The sequence below is a fragment of the Notamacropus eugenii genome, chromosome 1, assembly GCF_028372415.1.
Source record: "Notamacropus eugenii isolate mMacEug1 chromosome 1, mMacEug1.pri_v2, whole genome shotgun sequence".
NCBI classification, from domain to species: domain Eukaryota; kingdom Metazoa; phylum Chordata; class Mammalia; order Diprotodontia; family Macropodidae; genus Notamacropus; species Notamacropus eugenii.
The window spans coordinates 709,029,547-709,056,571 of NC_092872.1; the positions used below are offsets into that span (position 1 = coordinate 709,029,547).

At 36.9% G+C, this 27,025-nt stretch overlaps 1 protein-coding gene across 4 annotated transcripts in view; it reads left to right on the forward strand.

Annotated features, from left to right (window-relative positions):
* Positions 1-27,025, forward strand: part of NFAT5 (nuclear factor of activated T cells 5) — a 142,453-nt gene that overhangs the window by 36,494 nt on the left and 78,934 nt on the right. For 2 of the 4 annotated variants that reach the window (XM_072636444.1, XM_072636450.1), the window contains one exon: positions 17,595-17,720. In XM_072636444.1, coding sequence (XP_072492545.1) covers positions 17,595-17,720 — 126 coding nt within the window. Of the gene's footprint in view, positions 1-17,594; positions 17,721-27,025 lie in introns of those variants that run through there. The other 2 variants (XM_072636446.1, XM_072636451.1) reach the window with 1 other exon arrangement.

The following is a 27,025-nucleotide window of genomic DNA, read 5'->3' on the forward strand; positions in this document are numbered from 1 at the left end:
TCAGGGCAGTTTTCTTTGATAATTTCTTGAAAGATGATTTCTAAGCTCTTTTTGTGATCGTGGCTTTCAGGTAGTCCAATAATTTTTAAATTATCTCTTCTGGATCCATTTTCTAGGTCAATTGTTTTTCCATATCTTCTATTTTTCATTCTTTTGGTTTTGTTTTATAATTTCTTGATTTCTCATGAAGTCATTGGCTTCCATTTGTTCCATTCTAATTTTGAAAGAATTATTTTCTTCAGTTAACTTTTGGACCTCTTTTTCCATTTGACTCATTTTGCTTTTTAAGGCATTCTTCTTATTGACTTTTTGGACTTCTTTTCCCATTTGGGTTAGTCTAATTTTAAAGTTATTATTTTCTTCAGCATTTTTTTTGGGTTTGCTTTAGCAAGCTGTTGATTTGTTTTTCATGATTTTCTTGCATTGTTCTCATTTCTCTTCCCAATTTTTCCTATACTTCTCTTGATTTTCAAAATCCTTTTTGAGCCCTTTCATAGCCTGAGACCAATTCATATTTTTTTGGAGGCTTTGGATGCAGGAGTTTTGGCTTTGTTGTCTTCTTCTGGCTTTATGGTTTGATCTTCCTTATCACTAATGATGTAAGAAAATACCTCTTTACTGAGAAAGTAAGAATCTATAGTTCGTTTCTTTTTCATGTTTGCTTATTTTCCTAGCTTTGTTAAGTGGAGAACTCCGGTAGCAGCCTGGGCTTCAGGCATAGCTGCAGCCGCCCTGGAGTTGGAGCAGGGGCTGGGGCTGTGGCCATGGCCTGAGCTGGACCATGCTCCCCTCTCAGTGGGGTGAGAGACCCTTCCCACTGACCTTTGAAGCTGTCTTTAGTATTTGTGGATTGAGCAGTCTGAAGTCTTCAGCAGCTGCCAGTAATTCAGTCCCCTAAAGCTTGCTTCTGCTCAGTCTGCGCCTGCATCACCCATGCTGACCTGTGTTCAGTTCCCAGCCTTGTGCAATGGATCCTTCCTGTCAGCCTTCCAGATTGTCTTGGGCTGCAAATTTGCTTCAGTCTGTCATTTGGTGGCTTCTCCTGCTCTAGAATTTGTTTAGAGTCATTTTTGAAGATTTTTTGAGGGGTTTGAGGGGAGAAATGTAGCAGGTCTCTGCTTCTACACCATCATCTTGACTCTGCCCCCTCTAAGTTAGACTCTTTTGAGGGATTTTGACTGCCTTATTTGTAATTGAGCAGCTATATAGTGCAGTGAATGGACTGGAGTCAGGAAGACCAGAGTTCAAATTTGGCCTCAGATACTAACTGTAGTGGATTGGGCAAGTCACTTACCCTCTAATAAAGATTTGCCTTGTCTCCTTCCCACCATCCCACCAATGAGAAAGAAAGAAGAATAAACAACATCAAGCAAAACGAATTTCCACATTGGTCGTGTCATATCTTTTTAGTTCTTTGGTTATAATGTATAGTAGCATGGGTAAGTCTAGCCATGTCCTTTCATTTCATTAATTTTTTCTTTTTCTGATTTATAGTGGTACATTATGTCCATAACATTTCCTTTGCTTTTTAGGCTTACTCTCTTCTTACTTTCAAAACAGTCGTTATTGGAAAGCCCTTCTACCCACCTTGAAGATATTTCAGTACTTAAATAATATTTTATTGGTATGCATGTTTCATTCCCTAAAGATTACAGTCCCTCTGTAATTTAGTAAATGGCCTTTGAGATGTGCCATAGCTAAAAAAAAAGTTATAACCCTTCAGGCAGCATATTATTAAGCCTTTCTGCATCTAGCTAGTCTGATGGCTGGATAATAGTGATGTTCCATCACCAGGCTAGTACTTCGAGCCTTTTCAGCTTGGTAGGTTCTGCCAGAGTTTGCACAGAAGCCTTTCAATCCACCATTTTGCCAGAATGTTTAATCTCTTTTAATTTACAAGATTCTTTTTTAAGTTCCAAGTCTATGAAGAACCATTTTTTTCCTGTTAGTAAAGTCTGAAGTATATTGCCAAAGATCTCTGGTCTAGGCTTAGGGAGTTCACTATTCTTAGGAAGTGCACAACTGCCAAAAAAAAGGTAATTAATAATAGAGATTTCTAAAACCAAGGGAGGATAGAATGGAGAACACATAAAGTTTTAAACAAAAGAAAGAATTCTGGATCTAGTGTTGTTGTTCATATCACCAAAGAAAACATTTGACTTATTTTTTGTGAGAACCCGTGAAATTCTGCCTTCTGCTATTATAAATATCTTCCTAGACAGGTCAAAGAAATATGCTCCAATTAAATGGATTTGAAGTTGGTTGAATGGCCAAACTCAAAGTAGTCTTTAATGGTTTGATATTGAGCTTGGCAGGAAGTTTGGAGTAGAGTGTCTAGGATGTGCTTTAATGTCATTATCAGTAACTTTTTCGGTATTGAAGATATAGATTGCATGCTTTAAAAAATGTATTTGTGAAGTTAAAAGTCTTTTCCTTGTTTTTATGTTTACAAGGTAGCTCAACTGTTTAAATTTTTTATTTAAAGCAAATTGCAAATCATGTATTAATTTGAGTTTCTGTGAACTGCTTGGCTTATTTGCTATGACTTTGCAGCCATTTTAAATTGTTAAAATTTAACATTTGCAGACTTCTTAATGGGCTTTCTCCTTGTGGAATAAAAACAATAATAGCATTTTGTAGGCCTTTAAGTTTTGCAAAGCAATTTGTAAATAATATTTTTCCTCATAACACCTCTGGAAGATATGTACTTATTATCCCCATTTTATTGATGAGAAAACTGAGGCAGACAAGTTAATATACATATGGAGCTATTAAGCAGGATTTGAGTTTAGTTCTTTCTTCCAGATCCAGCATTTTATCTGCCATGCCACCTAAATAACAACGAAAAGTTTTGCTCATTTAAATTTTGCCTTCTAAAGAGTATTTTCATTAGTAGTGGTAAAAATTAAATACTAATTATGTTAATATTTTGAGACTCTGTATCCTAATTGTGATTTATCCCTTTTCTAGTTATAGATTGTAACCCTTGAATACTTTCGTTATCTGACTTGTAAGAGTTACTATGCTCAGTAGCCTCTCTGAACTTGGCTAGGCTGGTCCTAGTTGATAGTTTCTTCAAAGCCTTTCCAGACAGTTCCAGTCACATACTTGAAGTCTTTCCTGCTTAGGAGTACTATGCCAGATGTTGTGTTCTACTGGCATAGGCTGTTAAGAATCCAGTCATCTCTTCCCCATGACAAGGCAGTGGAGTAGTACTTCCTGTGTATGCATCCATCCATACACAAATGCATATCTGTATACATTTAACTTTAAATTAAGGAAAGTATATGTAGTCAAGTTAGCAGACCTTTAAATTTGACTTCTTCAGGGAAATGAGTGGATTTATATGAGAAGCAGAGAGTAGATTTTTAATGTTGTGCCCACTAAAGTAAAATTGCTTATGATTTTTCACAGCAATGAGTAAACACTAATATATGTGTTTAGTAGTATTCAGCTCCTCCCTGTGGCCTTTGAAATTTTCCTCTTTTCAAGTACAGCTGGAACAGTTTAATAAATATGTATACAAGTAACTCACATTGAAATTAATCACCTAAATTAATTTGGTATTCTTAAGAAATTGAGGTCATTAGAACATGATCAGAATGTTTTTACAGGGTAAAAATAATACCAGAGGGACAAATAAGTACAACTTCAGAACTTGCATTGGACTTAAATTTTTAAAAGTTTTCTTGATCATCTGAGATGATTTGCTGCTACATATTAAAAGGATAATTCCATTCTTAAATGAGGAGACTGCTTTATTTTCCTGAAATAACCTGCAAGATGTGATATAGATAAATATGTGCCAGCAAACCTGGATTACAGTTAGATGAAGAGAAGTTATTGAAGCATAGAACATCACCTACCAATTATTCTTGGCCTATGTAATCTTTTAGGAACTTACTATCTAGCAGACATACAACCAGTACATTTTCCAGTTTGAGATGTGATGACTGTTGAGCTTGAAGTATTTTTAACAGAGAATGAGTGCTGTCTCTTTTTAACATAGAACTATGCTGGCCCAATGTGATTGCCAAGCAATCTCTTTCCAAATGTCTAAGGTGAAACTGTCGCCTTGGGACCCACCAGCCTGTTGAGCGTTACTAGGGAGCCCAAACCTTAGGTGTTTTGTGCCCAAATTGTGCTCTAGGTGTTTTTGGAAGTGTTTTCTCTTTCAGGTTCCTAGGGTAGCTTTATGATGAAGTTTTAAGAAGATCACTTTACCTTTAAAAAACTCTTTCTTTGGTCTGAAAGTTTTGCTTCATCGTTGCTTGTCATAGTAATAATGTATTTTGCTTCAAAAACGTATTTATGCTATATCTGTTTTCATTAAAATGTCTTTGATTACAGAATAAAGCAGTTCCTTTGACTTACCACCATTTTTTCTACTAAGTTTTCTGCTTGCCATGAGGGATAAAAATGCCTTTATGGTTAGTTTTTGTTTTCTTGCCTGCAGTTGAAGGTAAATGGAATGGTCCCTTCAACAGCTAGTTCTTTAAGAAAATCAGTGCTTTACAAGTCTGGGATATTAAATGTCTTTTCTAGAAAAGTTGGTGATGAAGCTAAACAGTTTTGCTGCCACCTACCTCTTCACTTTCATTACTCCAGCCCCCAGCGTGGAAGGCCAATATTATCTGCTTATGCTTTTGTCTGTCTGTCTGTTACTTGGGGAAGCCCAGAGAAACTCTTCTCCCTTGGTCCTTGGCATCCTGCCTTCAGGATGAGGAAAAATTTGGAAAGCATAAGTGCTATGCTTAGTGTCTAGGGGAAGCAGGGAAGCAGAAAATGTAGCAATACTACCTGTCAATGAAAAATGAGGTTACACTCTAGTAGTAATTCATAGAGTTTAGAGGCAGAGAGAAGCTTAGATGTCATTTACTCTAATCTTATTTTTCAGGTGAGGAAGCTGAAGACCTAAAAGGGGATATAAGTAGCACTGTTGGGATTCAAGTCCAAGACTCCTGACCTTCAAACCATGACTTTTTTTACTATCCCATACTTTTACTCCCCTTCCCCTCTTTCCTTTCTCTTCCATGAGCTTTCATTTTCCTCTCTTCCTTCAACCCCACCTTTATCAAATTAATGATGGATCTGATTATCAGTTATTTTAAGCTTCAGTTGAAAACATTTCTAAGCAAAGCTTAGATTGTTAGAAACAGTTCTCTGGCTGAAGCCAGAGAAACAAACAAGATTTTTGACTTAGATTCTAATGACAATAGTATAAGGACAGAAAAGAGAAATCTTTGTCTCTTCATATTATTCAAAATTATAAAAATTAATTCAAATGTGGTCTTTGAATGAAGAATAGTTTCAGGAAAACATCTGAAAAATTTAATTTAAGGAATTTAAGACTGTTTGATATTAGTAGCACAGTGAATAGAGTATGGGAATCAGTAAGACCTGAGTTCAAATTTAGCCTCAGGCAATCTGTGTGACCCTGGGCAATCTGTGTGACCCTGGGCAATCTGTCTGCCTCAGTTTTTTCATCTGTAAAATGAAAATAATAATAGCACCTACCTCCCAGGGTTGTGAGAACAAAGTTAGATAATTTTTGCAAAGTACCTTGCAGGCCTCAAAAAATACATAAATGATGATAATATCATTATTATGAGATGGAGAAATAAATATGTTAAATTTACAGGTGTGAATCTTAAGCAGTAATTTAAAGAATAATAAGAGAAAGAGAAGTAAGGCATAAAGTATTATCAGAATTTATTAAATAGCAATAAAGTTAATTTATTAATTCCTCAGATATTTATTGAATGCATGCTGTGTGTAAGGCATTCTGAGGAGTGTTAGAGGCACAAAAATAAATATATGTACATATACACATACATGTATGTGCATATACACACATGTACATATGTATATACACACACCTTAAAGAATCTACTTGGGGAGGTAAGACATAAAGAGAAATAGTAGACAAAATAGCAAATAGTAAGTGCCATGAGCATTATAAAGAAAGCAAAATGCTAAGAGAGTAAAAAAAATGTTGAGTAAAGATGCGGAAAGGCTAATACGTAAAATAATACAAGATTGGAGGCCTAAACATTGAATGGTCGGCCCAAATAAAAAAAACATCGAAGGAAGGGATCAGAATTCAATAAAAAGTTCTTGAGAATAGGAGCAGGCTGAAAAATTGGATTAGAGCTACATGGAAATACTACAATAAATTTCAAGAGAATCATTTATCATTAAACATGAAAAAGAAATGGAATTATAATATCAATTATAATTTTGAAGCAAAAGAGTTTCTATTCAATAAATAGAAGTTATAGGAGACAAAATAAATGGATTGATTATACAAAGATGTTTTTGTACAATAGAAAGCAATATATACAGAATACAAAGGATAGAAATAGATAAAAAAACTTTGCAACAATATTTCTGATGAAAATCAATATTGAAAATTTACAATTAAGGATAAACATCATAGTTTGTGAGAGTATCATATACACTTTAATGGGAGTAAGTTTCATTCCATTTTCATGGACCTTAGAAGCTGCCTAGTCTTAACGTTTTCGATTTACAGATGAAACAGAAACCTAAAGAAGGGAACAGGCAGAGCAAGGGTCAAACCAGGGTCTCCTGGCTCCAAATCCAGTCCTCTCTCTTGTACTACACTGTTCTCAAAAGAAGAAACAAATGAACAATAATAACCTGAGATAATCAGAGAAAGGCAATTCAAAGCACTTCGTATGGATCTCCTTGTAGTTATTAAGCTGGCAGATGTAGTTAAATAATAAATTCATTGTTGGTGGAACTGCAGAGACATGGCCCTTGCTGCTTGCGTTGCGGATGGAGTTGTGAACTGACATCATTGTTTCAGATGTCGTTTTAGAGCAGGAGCTATAAAGCTCTGCATACCTTTGATACAATGATCTCACTGCTAAGATTATGATGCCCTAAACATGTCACTGAACAGAAAAAAGACCGCTTTGAACAGAAATGTTAGTAAATAGAATAGCAAAACTTGGAAACCATCCATGTACTCGAGCTGAGCAAACAATTACAAAAGTAATAGATAGGAATGTCCTCTAAGAGACGACAAAGAGGAAGACTTAGAAAAAGCAGCTGTGCTGCGATTGATAGAGAATGCTTCTGAATCAGGAAGGCCTGGGTCCAAGTCCCACTTCTTACTCATATGGGCCATGTGACCCTAAGATAGTCCCTTCCAACCTTTCATTGCCTTCACGTAGCTCTCTCAGACAGGCCAGGTAAGTACTATCACAATAATAATGATAACTCGCTAGCATTCACGCATCGATTTCAGGTGTTTCAGAGTGCTGTGCATATTATCTCACTGGATCTTCACAACAGCACTGTGACCTGGGGGCTCTTATTATCCCCATTTTACAGATGAGGAAATTGAGGCTGAAAAAACTAAATTACTTGCCCAGAATCATACAGCTAGTGAGTGACTGAAGCAGAATTTGAAATGAAGTTTTCCTGACTCAAAATCCAGTGATCTTTGTGTTCACCTAGCTGCCTGGATGATTCTTCATGAGTTCATCAACTATGAAGGTTGAACATAAGTGAACCAAGTTTTGTTTCTTAACCAAATTTTTAAAAAGGGCTTTAGGAGAACCATGAAAAATTAAAGAATATAAAACACTTTGCCCCAGTGACATAGAGTCAATTTGGCCAAAGCCATGAAAAAAGTTATAACATTGGAAAATTGGAATCACATTCATGAGGGGAAGCAGCAAGCCACAGAATAAGCAGCTGGGAAGAACATTGCACTGAGTGACCGAAAAGAGGAGCCCCTGATGTGAATGTATGTAGGTGGTAGAGCTACAGAGGCGGTCCTGCTACAATAAGTTAAAAGATTTGTTCAGAACAGAGAACTTAAGCAGTGAGTCATCATGGACAAAGATGTGATTGGCAGATGAGGTTTTTGCACTGTCTGTGATCTTGGAAAGATCAAACACTACTGGGGAGATGCTATAGGATGAGAGAAGACCCACATTTTTAAGAAGGGAAGAAAATGCAGTCTTCAAGCCATAGGCTCAATAGCGAGATTTTTATTTCTAGCAAAATTCTAGAGTGCATTACTAAAGGAATGATCACTGAGCACCTAGAAAATGGAAGCAGTATTCACTAAAAGCCAGCCTGGCTTTATCTAAATAGGTCATGCTTGACTAACCACATTTACTTTTGTGGTATCTAGACTAGTAGATAAGGGAAATATTAGATATATGGTATAGACTGTGCAAAACTTTTGAGTCTGTAATGCTAATCTTAGGGAAAAGGTGGAGAGGTTTGGGTTATACAATAATATGTAGTAAGATGGATTTGGAGCTAGTTGAATGGGCTGCCCCAGTAGTAAAAGTGAATTTTCCATTAATGTTTCTGAGGATGCCAAATTATCATTAAAGATGTTAAACCAGTCTTGATTATTTGAGATGGGTGGCTTTTGTTTACTTTCAGATTAAATGTGTAAGTCATGTTTCTCTAATATAAATTCTACTCTATAGCATGCTATGTGAAATACATTCTATAAAAGATAAAGAACAGAGGGTAACTAGCCTGGTGAAGGACCTCAAGTTCATGCCATGTTGTGTTCATCCTTTGTTGCCAAAGGAGACCATGCCGTCAGAGAAATGATGACATGACTTGTACTCGACTTTGTTTTGAGTGAGGGAGGGTTGTGCAGGTCACCAGCCTCACTTCTCCAGAGCCATCTGAATCCAGTGACCAGATATTCATCAGGATGACTGGAGATGACCCAGGATGAGGCATTTGGGGTTAAGTGACTTGCCCAAGATCACACAGCTAGTGAGTGTCAAGTGTCTGAGGTGAGATTTGAACTCAGGTCCTTCTGACTCCTGCACTGGCGCTCTATCCACTGCACCATCTAGCTGCCCCATATTTCAAGGTATAACAATTTGGATGGATTTCCTTTAGAGTAGGGATTCTTGATGGTTCATGAACTTGTTTTTAATATTTTTTTGACAACTGTATTTCAATGTAATTGGTCTCCTTCATAATCCTGTGTATTTTATTTTATGCTTTTAAAAACACCCTGAGGAGTTCATAGCTTTCACTAGACTACTCAAAGGAAACACACAGCGCGCACACACACACACACACACACACACACACACGGAAAGTGACACGCAAAAAAGGTTGAGAATCTCCATTAAAGAGCTTGTCTAGTAATATGTATATTTGCAACAGTACAGACAGACAGTGAACTGGGGCCAAAGTTTAAAAAGAAAAGCAAAGTGGGCCAGGTTGCTTTTAAGAAATTACAAAATATTTTGTTGATTCCCATGCTTCCCATGGAAGCAAAGGCTCATTTTTTCAATACTCATATATTACTGGTGTTGCTGTATGGGAACGAGTCTTGGAATACCACTGCCTCTGAAGAACTAAAGATGAGCTTCACACAGAGAGCAGTGGAAAGTCACATGAGGTGTGAGAGCAGGCTGCATCATATAACCAAGAAGGAACTCAGAAGAGCAGTTGTAGGGCTGGAAGAGAATATGGGCTGGCCACATTATGAAAAGGAGAAAGGCCTCTAGCATGTCGGGTGAATGAGCACCATGTGTTGAACAATTGGGAGGACTTCTGGGACAGTGTGTGTGTGTGTGTGTGTGTGTGTGTGTGTGTGTGTGTGTGTGTGTGTGTGTGTGTGTGTGTGTGTGTGTGTGTGTGTGTGTGTGTGTGTTGTCTTCCCCATTAAGAATATAAGCTCTTTGTGAGTAGGAGCTGTTTCAGTCATTGTATTTGTATCCCCAGTGCCTAGCATGTAAGGAGGCACTTAATGAATGCTTGGTTTGTTCTCTCTTCGTAGTCTTTCTTGCATCCTTCCCCTGCTCTGTAGTCCTATTGCCATGACCTTAGTGTATGCCCTCCTTTGTTAGCTGGTTAGTCCATTTTATTTGTCTCCTTACCTTCCAGCTGCCTTTAGTAGCTATGCCACTGTTCTTCCTCTGCAGAGATCTTCAGTGGTTACCCAGTAAAGGCGTTCCATACTAAGGCGCCGCTGTACCTCGTCAGCCACTTACGTTGCTCACCATCTTTATGCACCACACTTCTGCAAGGGTATCCTCCTCTTTGGCCCTGCGTGCATCCCGTGCTCTGCTGCCTGTTTTGTTTTGCTCACTCTGTTCCCAGTTCCTGGAATGTTCTGCTCTCTTCCCTTTTGACAGTTGATTGTTACAAGTCTTTTAAAACCCAAATGCCATCTCTTTTATGAAACCTTCCCTTTGTTTGCTTCTCTAAGGAGATTGTGTTTTTAGATTTTCTAGGAATTATATATTCTATTTTACCCTGTCATCTCCTCTCCCTTTGCTCCCTTTCACTGAGCAAAGACAAAGGACTTGGAGAAAGGAGAGGAAAAAATTTTGATTTTGTTCATTTTGTGGGTCACTATGACTAAAAGTATTTTATCACTTGTTGCCAGCCTCCTCACGACGAGCCTTTTCCCAAGTGGTTCCTAGTCTGTCTGGGCCTACGGCCAGTGCCTTCTCATCTTATCAGAACCTGCGGAGAGCCCTGGTTCCATTAAGATGGCCTTTGTGAACCTAGATTTGCAGCAGGCCTCTCTGCCACAGTGTGAGGCGTAAGAATAGGACTTTTGTGAAGTAACAATTAACACCTAAAAACTACAAGCATTCTCTGACTTGAGAACATCCTGTACATGTGGACAGCCATTTTGTACCTTATTAAGAGGTTTATAGTTATTAGCAATGATAAATGAATTTCCTCATCTGCTGGCTGAACATGGGAGGTGAAAGAGCTCTTTTCCCAGTTAGTGCGGAAGGGCCGAAAATGAAATTGGAAGCATGATACAGCTAAGGTACCTGGTAGCCATGGTGTGGAGCTATCGCCTCCTTTCTTCTTCTTTGATAAGTCACCTCTTGTGTTCTTTCTCTCTCAGGGAATTCTTGTTCATATTACGCACACGAGTTTTTCTTTTAAAAATATCTTTTGTTTCCCTTCAGACGCTTTAAGCTAATTACTTTTTTTTTTGTTTTTTTGTTTTTTTTTATTTAGCTTTTAACATTCATTTTCACAAAATTTTGGGTTACAAATTTTCTCCCCTTTTCTCCCCTCCCCCCCCAAACGCCAAGCATTCTAATTGCCCCTATGACCAATCTGCTCTCTCTTCTATCATCCCTCTCTGCCCTTGTCTCTGTCTTCTCTTTTGTCCTGTAGGGCCAGATAGCTTTCTATACCCCTTTACCTGTATTTCTTATTTCCTAGTGGTAAGAACATTACAGTTGATCCTAACACTTTGAGTTCCAACTTCTTTAGCTCCCTCCCTCTCCACCCCTTCCCTTTGGAAGGCAAGCAATTCAACATAGGCCAAATCTGTGTAGTTTTGCAAATGACTTCCATAATAGTTGTGTTGTATAGGACTAACTATATTTCCCTCCATCCTATCCTATCCCCCATTACTTCTCTTCTCTTTTGATCCTATCCCTCCCCATGAGTGTTGACCTCAAATTGCACTCTCCTCCCCATGCCCTCCCTTCTATCATCCCCCCCCACTCTGCTTATCCCCTTATCCTCCACTTTCCTGTATTGTAAGATAGGTTTTCATACCAAAATGAGTAGGCATTTTATTCTTTCCTTTAGTGGAATGTGATGAGAGTAGACTTCATGTTTTTCTCTCACCTCCCCTCTTTATCCCTCCACTAATGAGTCTTTTGCTTGCCTCTTTTATGAGAGATAATTTGCCCCATTCAATTCTCCCTTTCTCCTCCCAATATCTTTCTCTCTCACTGCTTGATTTCATTTTTTTTTAAGATATGATCCCATCCTCTTCAATTCACTCTGTGCACTCTGTCTCTGTGTGTGTGTGCGTGTGTGCATGTGTGTGTGTGAAATCCCACCCAGTACCCAGATACTGAAATGTTTCAAGAGTTACAAATATTGTCTTTCCATGTAGGAATGTAAACAGTTCAACTTTAGTAAGTCCCTTATGACTTCTCTTTGCTGTTCACCTTTTCATGGTTCTCTTCATTCTTGTGTTTGGAAGTCAAATTTTCTTTTCAGCTCTGGTCTTTTCATCAAGAATGCTTGAAAATCCTCTATTTCATTGAAAGACCAATTTTTCCCCTGAAGTATTATACTCAGTTTTGCTGGGTAGGTGATTCTTGGTTTTAGTCCTAGTTCCTTTGACTTTTGGAATATCCTATTCCATGCCCTTTGATCCCTTAATGTAGAAGCTGCTAGATCTTGTGTTATCCTGATTGTATTTCCACAATACTTGAATTGTTTCTTTCTAGCTGCTTGCAATATTTTCTCTTTCACCTGGGAGTTCTGGAATTTGGCCACAATGTTCCTAGGAGTTTCTCTTTTTGGATCTCTTTCAGGTGGTGTTCTGTGGATTCCTTGAATATTTATTTTGCCCTCTGGTTCTAGAATCTCAGGGCAGTTTTCATTGATAATTTCATGAAAGATGATGTCTAGGCTCTTCTTTTGATCATGGCTTTCAGGTAGTCCCATAATTTTTAAATTGTCTCTCCTGGATCTATTTTCAAGGTCAGTTGTTTTTCCAATGAGATATTTCACATTATCTTCCATTTTTCCATTCCTCTGGCTTTGTTCTGTGATTTCTTGCTTTCTCATAAAGTCCTTAGCCTCCATCTGTGCCATTCTAATTTTGAAAGAACTATTTTCTTCAGTGAGCTTTTGAATCTCCTTTTCCATTTGGCTAATTCTGCTTTTGAAAGCATTCTTCTCCTCATTGGCTTTTTGAACCTCTTTTGCCAATTGAGTTAGGCTAGTTTTCAAGGTGTTATTTTCTTCAACATTTTTTTGGGTCTCCTTTAGCAGGGAGCTGATTTGCTGTTCATGCTTTGACTTCATGTCTCTCATTTCTCTTCCCAGCTTTTCCTCCACCTCTCTAACTTGATTTTCAAAATTCTTTTTGAGCTCTTCCATGGCCTGAGCCCATTGAGTGGGCTGAGACACAGAAGCCTTGATTTTTGTGTCTTTGCCTGATGGTAAGCATTGTTCTTCCTCATCAGAAAGGAAGGGAGGAAATGCCTCTTCACCTTCTATATAACCTTCTATAATCTTATTTCTTTTCCCTTTTCTGGGCATTTTCCCAGCCAGTGACTTGACCTCTGAATATTTTCCTCACACCCACCTCACCTCCTGATCCTCCCAGCCAGTGTTTGAGGTCTGAGATTCAAATGCTGCTTCCAGCCTCAGGGCTTTGGGCGGGGGCAGGGCTGCTATTCAGTGTGAGATTAAATTCAGATGCTCAGGTGAGGGCAGGGCTGCCTCTCAAGCTCAGTTCCCTCAGGGGGTTTATGCACAGACCTTCAACAATGGATCCAGGCTCCTGCCTGCTTGGGGAGCCCTGGTCTGCCGCTGCCCCTTAGCTTCTGTCTCCCAAGGGGGCCCGAGCCATGGGGGCACCCCACTCCCCCCTCGACCCGCCAAAGGGACTCTCTCACCGACCCCCGTCACCTGTGGGTGGAGGTACTTGTGCGGTCGCTGGAGATCCCGTCCCTGAAGCCCGCTCGGATCTGTTCCTCTCGGTGCCGCGGCCACGGCAGGGCTGTACTCAGCTCCCAGTCCCGGCGCCCAGTCCACAGCACGAAGGACCTTTTACGAGAGGTTTGCAGGTCTCTCCGGAACAGAAATCTCCCTCGCTCCAATGTTCTGTGGCCTCTGGGTGCAGAATTCGCCGTGAGTTACTTCTTTGTAGATGTTCTATGGGTTGTGGGTTCGGAGCTATGTGTATGTGCGTCTTTCTACTACGCCATCTTGGCTCCGCCCCCTGTACTCTAATTACTTTTTAAAATAGATTTTTATTGATATCTTTTTCTTTTTTTCCCATCACCTAGATTTCCTTGTTTACCTTTCTTTTCAAGAGCTCCATCCCATAGAACAAAAGAATTTTTTATAAGAAAAGGAAGCAGAGAAATTTTTTCTTCTTTTTTTAGCAAAACCAGTTGATACATTGAATAAATCAGATATTCTTTCCTACACCTCTGGGTCTATCATACTGCAAAGGAGAGGGGAAGAAGTATTTACTTCCATTTCTTCTTTGGGGCCACCCTTGTTGGCAATTTTGTAACATTGTCAGTGGCCATCACATTTATTAGCAGTATCAAGTAATAAATCAATAGTAATAAGTGTTTTTAAAAGGCAGAGACCACAGCTGAGCTTACGGCCGGTCAGTCACCTCTAAGCCCTGAGAGCTGCTGGCTAAATTTCACTTTTGCTACATGCCACACATAGGTAGTTCTTTCTGGTCTCAGCGCCAGTCTACTCCTCCATATCACTGTTCTCTCCTCTTTCTCCCTGGTTCACAAATTCATTTGCTTGCTTCTCACACTTGGTGTTTCCTCAAGCTAGGATCTTGTTTGTCTTGTCCCCTTTACTTCACAGTTTCTAGTAAAAGTAGTTTGCCTGCATTGCTTCTGCTTCCTTACTATATACTGACTTTTGTAACATTCATTTTCTGTTACTTTTTTGTTATTGTAGTCATTATGTAAATAACATTAGATTATTACATTCATATACCGCAATGAAGTTTTACCTTAGTCAATGGCCCTCTGTTTTGTTTCTAGTTCTTTGTCATTGCAAAAAAGTACTACTATAAATTTATATATTTTAGTGACCTTCTTGATAATAATATTCCTCCTTGGGGAATTCTTCCAAGTGGGTAGAGTGAGGGAGAGAGGGAGAGAGAGAAGCAGCTCAGGTAGTGCAGTGAATTAGAGCGCTGGCCTGCAGTTAGGAAGACCTGAGTTCAAAAGCGGCCTCAGATCCTTGTTGGTCACGTGACCCTGGGCAGGTCACTTCATCTCTGTTTTCCTCAGTTTCCTCACCTTTAAAATGAGAATAATAATACTACCTCCTTCCCAGGTTTGTTGTGAAGATCACGAGTGTTTGTACAGTGCCTAGTGATGTGCTTGGCCCCGGGAGCTTCTGTCGAAGTTCTAGGTAACATGCTGGCAGTGAGGTGCCGAGTCAGGAAACAGTTCATTTACTTGCTAAGTGTGATGACAGTTTAATATATAAGATCATTTGCAAACTCTTCTAGAGAAGTATGGTAAATGATTAGGAGCAACATCACCTCAAGGAATTCCCTGCAGACAACAGGAGCAAACAAAAACCACAGAGCAAAGTAGTAGGGTGTGAAACCAGTTTAAAGAGAACTCAAATACACAGAGTCATCCTGGGGGTATTTAAGGATGAAATTGGAAGGACAATAAACTTAAGAAGGACAGAAAAGATTTTTAAAGGTTTTGATTAAAAAAAAAAATTGTTGACTCTTAAGGAAAGTAGGACTGATGTAATTGACTCTTAATATCACTGTCCAAAGTATGCCTATAGAAGATGTAAAAGTGACATTAAAGAAAGCAAAAATGGTTAAAAAGATGCATAATTATATATATTGGGAAAATTAATATTGTTCTTTTATGAGAGAGATACTTAGAAATATTAATTAGGTGTCTATTGAGTAGTTTCTCAGATTATTGAGATTTATTGAGGCGGATTGTTGGATTTGGAATCAGGAAAATGAGTTTAAAATGCCTCAGTGGAAAGTAATCTGGAAAGTAAATGGATAATTTTGATTACATGAAATAAAAAGGCTTTTGCACCAATGAAACCAACGCAGCCAAAATTAGAAGGACAATAGGAATTTTTATTACATGAAATTAAAAGGCTTTTGCACCAACAAAACCAAAGTGGCCAAAATTAAAAGGAAAATGGGGAAAAAATTTTATAGCAGGTTGCTCTGATAAAGTTCAACAAATATATAGGAAACTGAGCCAGATTTTTTAAAAATAAGAGCCATTACACAATTGATAAATGGCCAAAGGATATATATATGTATATATATATATAATATACATACACACATGTGTGTACGTATGTATGCATATATATATACACATATATCCGTGTGTGTGTGTGTGGTTTTCAGAAGAAGAAATCACACCTATCAGTGGTCATATAAAAAAATGTCTAAATCACTATTGATTAGAGAATGCAAATTAAAACAGCTCTGATGTACTACCTCACACCTGTCAGATTGACCAACATGACAGAAAGATAAAATGACAACAGTAGAGTGGGATTATTGAAAAATATGTATACTAGTGCACTGTTGGTGGAGTTGTGAAGTGGTCTAGCAATCCTGGAGAACAATTTGGAACTGTGCCCAAAGAGCTATAAAACTGTGCCTATCCTTTGACCCAGCAGTACCTCTACTAGGTCTGTATCCCAAAGAGATCAAAGAAAAAGGGAAAGGACGTACATAAACAAAAAGTATTTATGACAACTCTTTTTGTAATGGCTATTTGAAACTGAGGATATGCCCATTAAGAATTAGGGAATTGCAGGACAAGTTGTAATATATGATTGCGATGAAATACTATTGTCTGTTAAAAAAACGATGAATGGAATGGGATTCAGAAAAACTTGGAAAGACTTATGTGAATTGATATGAGCAAAACTATAACATGTTGTACAGAAACAGCAATATTATAACAGTAATCAACTATGAAAGACTTAGCTACTCTGATCAATACAATGATCCATGACAGTTAACAAACGATTCATGATGAACAATGCTATCTACCTCCAGAGAGAGAAGTGATAAACTCTGAATGCAGTTTATAGCATTTTTTTCATTTTCATACTTTTTGGCAACATAATTAATATAGAAATATATTTTGCATAACTTCACATTTATAATGAATATCATGTTGCTCACCTTCTCAATGGATGGGAGAGGGATCTGAAGTGGGGGAGAGAATTCAGAACTCAAAATAAAAAGTGAATGAAAAAAAATATTCTCCATTCCATCAACTGATATGTGTGTGTGTGTGTGTGTGTGTGTGTGTGTGTGTGTGTGCATATATATGTATATACATACATACATACATACTAAATGCCTTAGACTAGTTGTGTGACCTTGGGCAAGACATTTGACCTTTCTTCACCTCAATTTCCTCATCTATAAAATAGGGATAATAGCACCTACCTCAAAGATTGTAAGGATCAAATGAATTAACATAGGTAAAATGCTTTGCAAACCTTAAAGCACTGTGTAAATGCTTAGTATTATTTTTGTAGATTATGCTGGTTGATTTTTTAAATAATTTTATTATCAACATAATCTTAACAAATAAGAAATGAAATGAGTAACGAGACCCCAAATTAAATAAAACCATAATCACCAAACTATTTATATTTTGATAAAAGAAACATTTAAACTTTAAAACTTTTTAAACAAGATTATTTCCTCTTATCTCCACTTCTGAGTTCAACTCCATCTCTTGTGTGCTCGTAAAGTTTGTTTTCTTTTTTATACAGCTGTAATTAGTGTATACGACTGCCCAGTTATGCTTTCTTTGCATTACTTCGTATACTTTTCCATGCTTCTTATTTTTAAACATTTGTAATTTTGTGCCATAATAGCATATTTGATTGCATTGATATACATAATTCAGCTATTTTCCATTCGCATAGGTTGCTTCTAGCTTTCTGTCCTTACCAATACACTGTTAAATGAGTAGAGGACTTTTCCCCAATTTGCTGTTACCTTTAAGACATAGGCTTGTTGATTTAATATTTAATGACTTCTTCTGCTTTTCTTTTTCCAGAATCTGTCTATGATCTTCTCCCAAAGGAGTTACAGTTACCTCCATCTAGGGAAACATCTGTAGCATCCATGAGTCAGACAAGTGGCGGTGAGGCAGGCTCGCCTCCTCCAGCTGTAGTTGCTGCTGGTATGCATTTCATTTTATTTTATTGAAGAAACCTGTAAGCTGTGTACACTGTGCTGCCCCACATGAACAGTGCTGGCAAAGTTTGTCTCACAAAGATCGTGGAAGATAACCGAGGGTTCATTTTAGATGGTTTTAACTTGTATTTTTGCCATGTAATTTTCTTTAGCTCATCTGCTTGATGTAAATGATACACTGTTATGAGCAAGCAGTTGTTGTTTAAGACATAAGTGCTTAAAACAGTGCATGGCACATCCTAAGCGCTTGAGAAATGCTTGTTGACTGACTTCAGTCATATTGTCTTTTCTATAAGTGGCATTGTCTGTAATAGATCTTGTCTTCAAATATGGGAACTAATTTGAAGATAACTGTAACTGCACACAAAAGGTTAAATTCCAAGCTATGGCTAGAAAATGGTGTTTGAAACTGTACTTTTTTTTTTGACAGTGATACCTTTTGTTAGCTTTAAAGAAAAAATTCTATATTATTTTGCATGACCTGGAAAAGCACTCAAGGTTAAAACACTCAAATCTCTTTTCTTTTTGTAGCATGTTACTATAAGCTTTTCATTGCATATTAAAATGTATGTGTAACTCAGGGTAGCATGACTTCATACTCCCTAGATTCAGATTAAAATAATTAAAGTATTAAATGTGTGACCTGTACAAATATATAAAGCATTTGAAATTCACTTAGTTTATATTTTATACTGAGCTTCCAGATCATATGTTTTAAATATAAATAAAAAACCCTTACTGGTCTCTTATTTTTGGCACAAAATTTCAATTCATAATCAAATAAAAGACAGAGGGCAGACAGCAAGCTGTGATAAAGATTTGGCTAGCAAAGTTATTATGTGGATTTTCTTCATAGTATATTGCTTTACATAGCTTTGATTAAACTTTAGTAAGACTGAGATCAGGTGGTTTTGATTTATAAAAGTTAAAAGCAATGCAGATACTTGAGGTTTATATGTCTCATCTCATGGATTAAGATTTCTTGCATAGTCTAGTTCCTCTGGTCTTTAAAATGGTCTTAGAAATCCATCAGAGGGAATTATTTTTAGTAGATTTTGCTAGTTTGGGAAAGAGAACAAGGAAGCAGAAACTTGCTTTGCAAATAGGATACATACTGATGTTCTGGAGTTTTTTGATGTGGTTTTTAAATGTATTTACCTTATACACAAAAGCCTTCCACTGATCTGTATGGTGCAGTAAACAAACAGACTTCCTGGTTGGGATGACAAAAGCTTTAAATATGGCAAAGAAACTTTACAGCACTGCTCACTGTTCATGTGTTGTCAGGCATTTTCTAACAGATTCTGTGGATTTAATTGTGTGCTGTCAAAATTTAGTAATTAGAGTTATAAGATGATATTGGTGAAGCAATTATCCACTGGATTCTAAAATTTATTTGAATATTTTTTCAGAAATGTAGCTATTTTAATTGAATAATTAAAATTGTATTGGGTCATAAAATATAAAAAATTATCAAAAATTTTTAATGGTGTCACATTAAATCCACAGGTAGAAACTGACTAACTGATTTCTTTTATATCTTTTGAGATTGTTTTTAAAGATACGAGTTTGACTAGAACTAAAAGTCTGTTTCCTCTATACTTTTTGGCATAAATTTTACTATATATATATATGTATATATATATATATATATATATATGTATGTATATACACACATATATAGATATAGGTATATATATCTATATATAAAATTGCTTTTAAAAGCTAAATGAATGGGGTTTTTGGTAAAAAACAAAACAAAATAAACTGTCTTTCCAAAAAAACTCAGTATATTTTAGTTTCCATTTTAAAATACTTTATTAAAAAACAAAATTAAATGAGTCTTGAATTTGGATCTTAGGTCCTCTATCGAGAACTGGAAGGGACCTCAGAGAATAATTTCTTTCAATTAACTCATTTTATCAGTGAAGAAACCTAGTTTCAGTGAGGTTATAAGTGATTTGGCCAGGGTCATAGAGGTAGCAAGCATCAAAGTAGAGATCTGAACCCCAATGTCCTCCAGTTTTAGAGCCAATGTTCTTTTTATTGTTGTGCTACTCTACTTTCTACAATTTGGAATACCTCTTAAGGCAGTTTATAAGATGTTGATTTTCTCAGGTTGTATGGAAAAAAGATTTCTCCAAGCAAGATTAAAGCTAAATCCAAGATAGTAAGAGATTTGAACTAAAGGAAGCTGAATTGTGAAGAGCAAAAGTAATACGTACATCATAAAGATGATCAGAAGACTAGAAAGAAAACGATGCCAGGGTTATTTGTTCTGTTTGATTTAACTGTTTAAAACTTAAATCTGTTTCTAAAATTCTAATATCAGTAAAAAAAAAATATGGCTAATGCTTTCCATTTTCAGTGTAGATGAGCTACATTAAATTGGATATGTTATTCTTTTTAAGAGTTAATATAAATATCATTTGATTGCCATTTGTGTTTGAAGTGATAGTAATTGTACCCTTTACTGTTACCCATGTTACCAGAAGGGTAAATTATAGCGCCAACTTGATTTCCCTCATTTTATTTTTCATTTGTTCAGTATTTTTTCTATCCCTAAGACAGGATGTCCAGGAAAAGTCAGATTATATTGTTCATTGAGCTGTGGTTAAATAATCATTATAGTCAAAGGAAAATGTTTGATACTATGAATTCTCAAAAATTTTTAAGGATCAATATTGTATGCAGTCATGTGAAAGAGCCTAGTGGGAACAGACTTCTAGTTTTGCCATAAAGATTTTACTTCACAAATGCTGTTAGATTAACTTTTAAAATCTTGATAAATGGATATTGATGACCATATTTTGTTATTTGATTATTAAATGGACAATGTATTTCTCAGATTCACCAATGCAGATTTTTTTTCTTCCCATGGTGCTGATAGAATGCTAATCCACAATCTAGAATATTATGCTAAATGTTGTGGAGTGAAGTTTCTTGTTAAGAACTTTTTTTTTTTAGCTTTTTGTGTTTTCATGCCAAAGGAACTATAGGAATTGGAATACATTGGAATAAGCAGAAGTCTAAAATATAGCAACTCTGAACAGTTATGTGGTTTATTAATAATTAGAATAGTTGATCCCCTTTGCTAAAAAGAAAAAATTACTCAAGTGAACTGAAGTATTTTCTTACATGATAAACAAGGTGACCAAGAATAAAAGTATCAGAACATATACAGTTTAGGATCAAAGCAAAAGATTTAAAAGGTCCTTAAATTTAGGTGATGTAAAAAGCTTAGAAAGCAGTTGCACTTCACCTTTTTAGTATTAAAGATCAGTATGACAGGTGCTACAGTAATCAATGTCTTTCTTATCTTAGAGTCAGATTCTTATGTCTTCATTGTTTCTCATCCTTCACACTGGTTTAGCTGTGGTTTTTTTAAGAGAAAAACATTTATGTCTTTCAAAAATGGTTTATTTATTCATTCTTTTTCACTGTATAAAATGGTCATCCGTTTGGGATGTGGCAGTATCTACAAACACACATTTATAAAATTTTGTTTGTGTGTGTATGAAAAGGGGAAAATATTCAAACAAAGATCAAAGTAAATTTTTAAAAAATGTGAATCTAGTTTTTAAATCTTAGTAGAATACCTTTTAGTTTACAGACTATAACTTTTAGTAATTCACTTGTAGAATTCTATCTTGACATGCTTATTCCTCTTAATTTGATGTTTTATTAAGCATTCACTATGTGAAGTACATTGTCCTAGGTACTGGGGGTACAGCGATAAAATAAGACAGTTTCCCTTCTGTGAAGTTTACAATGTTGAAAGTGAGGGGCATAGATAAGAAAAGTTCATAAAGAAATCTATCACATATTATGAAGAGTAAACAAAAGGGATCTAATCATTGTGTTAGGAATGATTAGAGGGAGAATGCTCAAGCAAAGCTTCATGGAACTGGTGGCACCTGAGTTTGCCTTTGAAAGAAGGAAAGGATTTCCAGTAGGTAGAGATGGGGAAAGACCCATGCTTGGAATGGCATTTGTGAAAGCACAATCATTAGCATAAACGATGAGATTGGAGACCTATGTGTAGTTTGACTGGAATGTAGAGTACCTATACAGTAGTATTGGAGAAAGAAAAATGCAAACCACTCTAGTGTCTTTGCCAAGAAAACCTCAGATGGGGTCACAAAGAGTCAGACACACTTGAAATGACTGAACAACAACAAATAGAGTAGTGTGCTGTCAGATGGAAAAAGTAGGTTGGAACCAGATTGTGAGGGGCTTTGAATGTCTTTAAGGAGTTGGTGCTTTATTTTATAAGCAGTTGGGAGCCACTGAAGGTTCTGAAGTCAGCATTAGGAAGATTACTTTGACGATCACATGAAAGATGAACCAGAGAGGGGACAGGGTTGGAAGGTAGGAAAACCAGTTTAAGAAACTTTCAATAGTTGGGGAAAATAAGTGGGAAATAAGGACAGATAGAGACGAGGAATGACATTAATAGCTCACATTTATGCGAGGTTTATGGTTCAGTAGAGATTACCTTTATTTTGCAGAGGAGAAACCTGAGAGATGTTGGTCAAATATAGGGCTAAAAGTTTTGAAGGTAGGACTTGACCTTGTCTTTTAACTTAAAGACAGTGCAATTTCAGGAATTTCTTGTTTCCTTTAAGGCTTGCCTCAGGTGCCACTATCTACATGAAGTCTTTCCTTATCACTCCCACCTCCATCTATTTTGTATAGTTATTTCTGTATGTCCTGGAAAGGTAGCATGAATGTGGGGAGAGAACTGACCTCAAATCCTACCTCTTCCTCATATGCCTCTGGCCTTGATTCAACCCAGGGTGAATCACTTAATTTCAGTACCTTAGGCAGCTCTCTTAAGACAATGTAAATCAGTTTGCATTGGTAGGGGGTTTCTCTTCATCCAAAAATTCCCTTGACCAATGAAATGATTGACCCATTCCTTAGCCCTTTTATGTAATATGTGCTTACTATGTTCCAGGCACTAATTCCCACAGCTCTAGGAGGAGGGTGCTGTTATGATCCCCACATCTGAATTGAGGAAACTGAGGCAGACAGAGGTCAAGTGACTTGGCCAAAGTCACACAGCTAGTAAATGTCTGAGGTCACGTTGGAGCTCAGGTCTTCCTCACTCCAGGCCCAGCTTTATCCACACTGCACCATTTAGCTGGCCCAGTATGCTAATTACAATATTTTAGTTAAGTTGTCATAGCAAATCTTTAAAGCTTTCTTATATAAACACCCATAAAACAGATGTAGAAAATAAGACACCTTTATTGAATGACTGAGTAGGTAGCACTAACTTAAAAATAGTTTGGGGATGAGCAGGTAGAAACCTGGAAAGATTTATGTGAACTGAAGCTGAGTGAAGCGAGCAGAACAAAAACATTGTACACAGTAACAGCAGCTCTGTGCAATAACCACCTTTAACACTGTTTAATGACCAGATCCTGTAGCGGCAGACCATATGGTTTGTGCTGATGTCTTTATTTGGTGAAATTGTACCACAGCAAGGAAGCTATTATAGTGGAATTATATGTCTCTTAGAAAGTATTTATATTTAAATTAGTTTGAAGTTTTCCATCTGTGAATAGACTAATTCTGAGTAGATTTTATTTAACTTTTGAAATTGATTGAAGTTAGTAAAGCATATTTTGAGAACCATGGTATTTTTTTCCTTCACAAAATGCATATTATTTCCTGTTCTCCAAAATTAAACCTGAAGGCTGTTAAAGAATTAATGTTTGATCATAGGTACAAATTTCTATTTGACCTGTGTCTCAAATATAGGTCAAATCTCAACAACAAATAGATGATTTTTAGGAAATTATTTATTCATTCATAAGCATTTGCTATCTCTTAGACAATAAATATCCGGCACAGAAAGCAGAGTAACTCTCAGAGCCATTAGAGATGGCAAGGTCTGGCAAAGGAAGGTAGTGTTCTACCCTGGAAAGAACACTGACTCTGGAATCAGAAGGCATGGGTTCAAATTCCACTTCAGTTATGATGTAACCTTGGACAACTCACCTAACTCCTTAGGAAGGTTTCTTTATCTGTAAAATGAGAATACTGGACTTCCACGCTCCTTTCTAGCTCTCAGTCTATGGTCCTTTAATAACTCCTGGTCCTATAATTGTCTGGGGTCCAATCCCTGTAAGATATTGCAAGCTAGTTTCCAGTTTAGTGAAAATAAAGTTCATTAATCAGTCCAAAATATTTATGGGACACACTTTTTGTGTAATCCAGTTCCAAAGACATTTGTATGTCAATTATCCTGAGAGTGGCATTCTTGAGGGAATCTATTGACATAAGTGAAAAGTTCTATTTCTTGGCATCTCTTAGACATAGAGTTAATTTGGAGATCAGCCAGTAATCACTTTTTAAGCAACGACTATGTGACAGGAATTGTACTAAGTGCTAGAGATTTTTATAAAAAGAAGAAAAAGAGACTCTCACAGAGATGCTCTCAGAGAGTTCATAGTCTAATGGAATCCAGAAATATCTTTTGACTGAAGATGACTCAGTTTGCAAATGTGCTTAATACATAAGTAAAAAATAACTTACTACCCTTCTGTCTTTACTATATGTCCCTTAAATGTGTTTGCCTTGTCTGTCCTTCTTTTCACAGAATTTTGGATCTGGAAGGGATAGTCATAGATAGGACACTGAGAACTAGAAAGTTTAAGTGATTTGCTTAACTAACCAGACCCCAGATCTTCAATCTCCCAGGCCATTATTTTTTCCTCATTGTGTTGCATTGTTTGTTTGGAATTAGACTTTGATAACTGAAACCTCTGGAGAAAAAACCAGGGTACTTTGTCTCATCTATGTACTAGTAATAATTCTGTACTATCAACTACTTTGATATTTTAATAATAATAACATTTATATATTATCTTGTTCCAATCTCACAATAGCCCTGCAAGGGAAGTGCTCTTGAATTAAGAGCACTGTTTTACACAGGAACAAATTGGGTGAAGAGCTTAAGTGATTTACCCAGAGTCATACGGATAATAAGTATCTGAGGCAGGACTTGAATTCAGATCTTTCTAACTTAAAGTCTAGCACTGTATGTTCTGTGCCACCTACGTGTTCACATTTAGATCTCATTTATAGATGGACAAATTTGGGAATATATAGCATTTCACAGTAAGATAGAATAAGAGGTTGATGATAAAGAATATTTTTAACTATAAGAATTTATTGCACTCCTTTTAAGTATCTAGCATTGTGTAAGGTACTGGGTATACCAAGAAAAAAATGAAAGCACTTCTGCATTAAGGACCTTACATTCTATGGGGGTGGAGACTTATTTAATACATGTATAACTCTCACATCTGACCTCTTTACTCCATTTATATAGCCACCACAGTAGTTCAGATCCTCATCACTTCTTAGATGGAATAATATAGTACCTTCTTAATTGGTCTCCTTGTTTCAAGTCTCTTCCCCTTTTCAGTCCTCCTCTAAATCACACCAAAGTAATGTTCTTAAAACTCAGGTCTTACTGAATATGTATATAAGCTTTTTTGATAAATTCCAGTGGCTCTCTAATCTCTGTTGCATGCAACTTTTTAAAAAAGTATGTAACAAACTCAACATGGTAGTCCCAGAACTAGCCTGTTTATTATTTAGAATAGTTAATAAACCTTTCATTTTTATATTAGATTATATTAGATATATTTTCTATATCTTAAACTTTGTGTTAAATTTAATGATGTTTCCTCTATTGATTTGATCATAAAAATAGAGATATATTTACATGAGAGATTTTGGACCTAGGAAGTAATGAAATCACATTTTTTTTAAGAGCAGATTTCCTAAAATCACATATAGGAGGGAAATCGTTAATTTTCTGGTAAAATTCAAAGAAATAAAAACTAATCTGAAAGCAGAATGGGTAGAAAAGAAACAGGAATACAAAAGATTTTATATACTCAATAACGAATTCTGTATTGGTTAACCCTGTGGCAGTCAATATCAAATGCAGAATTCTAGTCAACATAACTGCCAAAATGGGAGGCAGACTGCCTAGTGCCCACATACCTACTGAGGTAAAATCCTAAAGTTCATATCAGATCAAATAATGAAGAAATCTAATGCGAAGCAGCATTTAAATTGTTTCTTGAGTTTGGATTCCCAAACTGTGGAGCATAGAACAGGAGTCCAGCAGAACTGGGTGAGAAAGAAGTGCAGGGCCTACAGCTGCTGCAGTAGCTAGTCCTGGGGCTATCAGACCACAGACTAAATGTTTGAAAGTCTCCTATTTGAACTTCTGGGAGCCAAGATGATGGAGTAAACTGTAAGTACTCTCATTCTCCCTGATTAACTTTGAAAAACCCAGAGAATATTGCCCAAGGAAAAATCCTCGAATAGTGATAGCAGCAGAAAGAGTAGACAGTCTTTTAGCCAGGGAGACCACTGAGAAGGGTCCCTCTTGCTGTGGCTGAAGGGGACCAGTGCAGGACTGGAAGTGTTCCGTCAAGCCCCACCTTGAGCGGGAGATTCTGAGCCCAAGGGCACCTTAGCACAGCCAGGGAAATTGGGCTGACACCAGCACAGATGGGGTTAGTGCAGCCCTAGGGGAGGAAGAGACTTCCAGTTGTCCAGACCACCCCTGCCCCACACCTCAGGCCATGAGCTTAAGTGTAACCCCAGGGAAAATCAGACTTCATTTGGCCTCGGCCTTGACACACACCAGCCAGCCCAGCACCAGATACGCTTTAGCATTATATAACTTTTAACTGAAAGAACCAGAGACCACAGAACACAGAGCCAGTAATTGGGATCCTAGCACCTAGCAAAAGAAATGTGGGACAGAGCCCCCTGTGCCCCAGAAGAAGAGATCCACTTTAAAAACCAGGAAAAAGGCAATCTCCATGAGCAAGAAGCAAATTAGAAAACCAGAGGCCACAGAACCTTATTATGGGGACAAGGAAAAGCAAAATACAAATTCAGAAGAGGACAGCATTGACACTGTACCCACATCTGAAACCTCAGAAGGGAATGTGAACTGGTCTCAATCCCAAAGAGCTTTCTTGTAAGAGCTCGAGAAGGATTTTAAAAGTCAAATTAAAGAAATAGAAGAAATATTGACCAATGATTTTAAAAATGCAATCAGCTCCTTAAAAAAATAAAATTGGCCAAATGGATAAGGAGATACAAAACCTAACTGGAGAAAATAACTTTTAAAAAGGAGATACAAAAACTAACTGAAGAAAACAATTCGTTAAAAATTAGAGTTGGGTAAGTAGAAACTTATGACTCTTTGAGGCATTGAGAATCAGTCAAACAAAAGCTAAAGAATGA